This window comes from Helobdella robusta, assembly GCF_000326865.2.
Source record: "Helobdella robusta unplaced genomic scaffold HELROscaffold_71, whole genome shotgun sequence".
In the NCBI taxonomy this organism is placed as follows: Eukaryota; Metazoa; Annelida; class Clitellata; order Rhynchobdellida; family Glossiphoniidae; genus Helobdella; species Helobdella robusta.
The window spans coordinates 162,012-166,791 of NW_008705401.1; the positions used below are offsets into that span (position 1 = coordinate 162,012).

At 35.1% G+C, this 4,780-nt stretch overlaps 1 protein-coding gene across 1 annotated transcript in view; it reads left to right on the forward strand.

Annotated features, from left to right (window-relative positions):
- HELRODRAFT_119038 (hypothetical protein) overlaps positions 1 to 2,914 on the forward strand; it is a gene marked incomplete at both ends in the record, with an annotated part of 17,217 nt that extends 14,303 nt beyond the window's left edge. The window contains 8 exons of the mRNA XM_009031236.1: positions 1 to 65; positions 168 to 275; positions 456 to 608; positions 774 to 891; positions 1,238 to 1,561; positions 1,864 to 2,072; positions 2,285 to 2,473; positions 2,687 to 2,914. The exon at positions 1 to 65 is cut by the window's left edge and continues 73 nt beyond it. Coding sequence (XP_009029484.1) covers positions 1 to 65; positions 168 to 275; positions 456 to 608; positions 774 to 891; positions 1,238 to 1,561; positions 1,864 to 2,072; positions 2,285 to 2,473; positions 2,687 to 2,914 — 1,394 coding nt within the window. The remainder of the gene's footprint in view (positions 66 to 167; positions 276 to 455; positions 609 to 773; positions 892 to 1,237; positions 1,562 to 1,863; positions 2,073 to 2,284; positions 2,474 to 2,686) is intronic.
- Positions 2,915 to 4,780: the final 1,866 nt, after the last annotated feature.

The window sequence follows — 4,780 nt, forward strand, 5'->3', positions numbered from 1 at the left end:
CTTTCTTCACGCTCAACCTCTTCATTGGCGTCATCATAGAAAATTTTAATATGCAAAAGAAAAAGGTCGGTTGGTGTGTGTGTGTATATTTGTGTGTGTGTGTCTGTGTGTCTGTGTTTACGAATACCAATAAATACACGTGAGAATACCTCTTAAAAAATACTCAGGCCGGTGGCTCGTTAGAAATGCTGATGACTGAAGATCAGAAAAAGTACTACAACGCCATGAAGAAGTTGGGCTCCAAGCAGCCACAGAAACCAATTCCTAAACCAAAGGTTGAGGGAATCAATTCTTTTAATCAGTCAATCAATCAGTGAATCAATCATTCAATCAGTTAATCAATCATTCAACCATTCATTCTATCAATCAATCAATCAACCAACCAACCAATCAATCTTTTGATAATTATAATTTGTTATAATTTCGCGACACCATCCAAACCGCATGATCGACAGATTAAATTCCAGTTGATCCTCTTCTACATAACGTCCAGCCAGAAATTCGACATCTTCATCATGTTAATCATCCTTTTAAACATGACCACGATGGCTATCGAACATTTTGACCAGTCGGAAGAACTCACCAAAGCACTATACTGGATTAATCAGGTTATTTTTGTTCGTTTGTATGTTCGTTTGTATGTTTGTTCGTTTGTTTGTTCGTTCGTTTCGTTCATTCACATTTTCGCTCAGTCATGCCTATACGTTCATTCAATACTACTACCATCAATGATCAATGAATGACGTCACAATCGTCATAATCACGTGATCCAGGTTTTTGTGGGCATCTTCAGTTTGGAGTGCGTCATGAAGCTTCTGAGCTTGCGACAATACTACTTCAAGCAGCCATGGAATGTCTTCGACTTCATCGTCGTCATCTCGTCTGTAGCCAGTCAGTAAACGTGTGTCTGTGCGTGTGCGTGCGTGTGTATGTGTGTGTGTGTGTGTGTGTGTGTGTGTGTGTGTGTGTGTGTGTGTACAGATCCCGGTCTATCACATTCAATGTGTGTGTAATATAATTTGCTTGCATTGTGTCTTTGCTATGTTGACAATTGCATATAAGATATGCATGGGATTCAAGCTGTGGTTTACGATGCTAAGATATAATGATAATAATAATAATTATAATAATAATTATTTTTATTATATTATAATAATAAATATGAAATAATAATTAATATATTCATAATTACAACAACCTCGCCAACGTTACTACCGATCCTTCCAACACTCTCCAGCCTCTCTCTTCGTTAGCGACCAGGTTGATAACCTTCCCATCTCACCTACCCTGCTACGAGTTGTTAGAGTCTTCAGGGTCGGGCGAATTCTCAGACTCGTGAAATCGGCCAAGGGAATAAGGACGCTACTATTTTCACTGGCCGTATCCATGCCGGCTCTCTTTAACATCGGTCTTCTGCTCTTCCTCGTCATGTTTATCTACTCGATATTCGGGATGTCCTTTTTTATGCACGTAAAACACACCAAAGGCATTGATGATATGTTCAATTTCGAGACTTTCTTCAGGAGTATGATTATCCTCTTCCAGATATCTACATCTGCAGGTCATTCTAAGGATTCAATTGCTCTTTCATTTGAATGTTTTTTTTTGTAAAATTCGTTTGTTTATTCATTTGTTTTTTCATTCATGCATTCATTCATTCATTCATTCATGCATTCATTCATTTATTCAATCAATTGCTTAATAATCTATTCATCAATTCATTCATTCATTCGTTCGTTCGTTCGTTCGTTCATTCATTCATTCATTCATTCATTCATTCATTCATTCATTCATTCATCCATCCATCCATTCATCCATCCATCCATCCATCTATTCATTCATTCTTTCGGCCCCACTTGAAAGGTTGGGACGGGGTACTGGCGGGCCTAATGAACGAGGAAGACTGCGACAAGACCCCCTCTGATGTTCGGCCGAACGGGGACTGCGGGGACTCCGGGCAAGCCGTGGTCTTCCTCGTCACCTACTTGGTCATCAGCTTCTTGGTGGTCATCAACATGTACATAGCCGTCATTCTGGAGAATTTTTCTCAGGCCACTGAAGATGTTCAGCAGGTTGGATGGATGGATAAATGAGTGGTTTGGAGGTGTGATTGATTGGGATGTGCGTAGCGTGTGTGTGTGTGTGAGAGAGAGAGAGAGATTGGTTGTGAGTGTGTATGTGTGTGAAATCAATCAATCAATCAATCAACCAATCAATCAACTAATCAGTCAATCAATCAACTAGTTAATCAATCAGCCAACTTGCTAACCATTAAACCATTCAGGGCCTAACGCAAGACGACTTTGACATGTATTATGAGATTTGGGAAAAGTTTGACGAAAACGCTTCCCAGTACATCCCTCTATCCGATTTGAGTCGGTTTGTCGACGAGTTGGAAGCACCGCTTCGACTACCGGCACCGAATACTTTCAAACTCGTATCTCTCAATATACCGATCTGTGAGAACGATAGGGTATTTATCTTTTGGTATTTTTGTGGTATATTTTTTTTGTTCAGATGTTTTCATATTTGCTATTAAAAAAAGACGTGATTGAATTATTTATTTATCATGTTTTATGATTTAAACACACGCACACATATCCCAGACACACGACACACATATCCCAGACACACACACAAACAAACACACAAACACACACACACACACACACACACACACACACAGGTCCACTGTCTAGACATCCTAGATGCCCTGACGAAAAACTACCTGGGGACTGGTGAGGTGGCAGACGATCTGGCCGACATAAAGAAGGGTCCAGACCGGAAAGACTACCAACCAATCAGCAGCACCCAACGCAGACAGAGGGAAAATTACGCGGCAAAAGTTATTCAAAATTGCTGGAGGAAGTACCGAAGGAAAAAAAATGGCGATGGCGATGATGATGATGATGATAAAAAAAAGTTAAAAGGGGATGAGGGCGCTGAAAATGGCGAGAAAAATAAAAATAAGGATGTGATTATAGATGTGGGTGATAACGGTAATGACGTCACGATGTTCGTTCAGCCAATCAGCGAACCTCCTCCGTACGCTATGGCCGCCGATGACGTCCCTGATTTGATTGTTATTTGATGACCTGATTGGTTTGTTGGTTGATCGGTTGGATTGGTTCTCTCTTTCATTTATCCATTCGTTCGTCTATTTACTCATTCCATCATTCATTCCGTCACTCAGTTGTTTGTTCGCTCATTCATTCATTCATTCATTCATACACTCACTCATTCACTCATTTATACATTCATTCAATTTTATTTGGTAGCCTGGCATGAAAAAGTTTCTTGCTAAAAAAAATCATCCCATTAAAATCGAGATTATTTCATTCCTTGATAAGAATACAAATAACAACATAATAAAATTATGATTTTTTTGATAATAATAATAATAATTATTATTATTATTACTTTTTTTTATTGTTATAGTGATTTTTACCTTTTTTCCTACATGAATTTATATGATGTACGTGTATGCTGTTTGAGATGTTTGTGTACGTATGTATGTATGTATGTATGTATGTATGTATGTATGTATGTATGTATGTATGTATGTATGTATGTATGTATGTATGTATGTATGTATGTATGTATGTATGTATGTATGTATGTATGTATGTATGTATGTATGTATGTATGTATGTATGTATGTATGTATGTATGTATGTATGTATGTATGTATGTATGTATGTATGTATGTATGTATGTATGTATGTATGTATGTATGTATGTATGTATGTATGTATGTGTGTATGCGTGTATGTGTATGTGTGTGTGTATGTATGTATGTATATTGTATGTACATGTTTTATTGTCAATTTTTCTGCTTATAACAATCAAAATAATAATAATAACAAATAATAATAATAATGAAATAAAAATATATAAGAATTGCTACGTTGATTACGATGAACATCGTGTGACTATATTGTATATATCAACATTCTTACCTTTTAATATATCTACTTTAGAATAATAACAATATTAATATTATAAGTAGTAGTAGTGGTAGTAATAGCAGCAGCAGCAGCAGCTGTTGTAGTAGCAGCAGCTGCTGTAGTAGCAGCAGTAGTTGTAATAGTAGCAGCAAATTTTTTTTATCGGATCAGTTAAATATATAAGTAGAAGTAATTCATTCGCTCAATTTGATTGCTCGGTGAATAAATAATATTAATAATAAAAATAATAATAATTACGATTATTATTTATTATTGTTGTTATTATTATTGCTATTATTTGTATCAAACGCTTCAGTGAGAGTGTTTATAAAATTTCTAGAATGGAATGAATTGCGAACCTTCATGATAAGAAGAATAATAAAAATAAGAATAATAATAATAATAATATGAAGAAGAAGAATAAGTTAATATCATTAATAATAATGACGTCATTATCGGTCTTGTTCATAATGATAATATAGAGTGTTAGTTATAATAAGACTGATGATGATGATGATGATGATGATGATGATGATGATGATGATGATGATGATGATGATGATGATGATGATGATGATGATGATGATGATGATGATGATGAGAAAGAGAATAATAATTATAGTTATAATAATAATAATTTGTTTCGAAGAGATCGAACTCAAGAAAAATACTAACATATCCTAATTTTGCCATATTTTTATTTTCAACTTTTCTTTGTTTTTGTTATTATTATTATAGTTATTATTATTATTATTATTATCAGTGTTTTTGTTGTATCTATTGTCGTTGTTGCTATTATTGTTATTATTTTTTATTAGGATGGATAATATCAT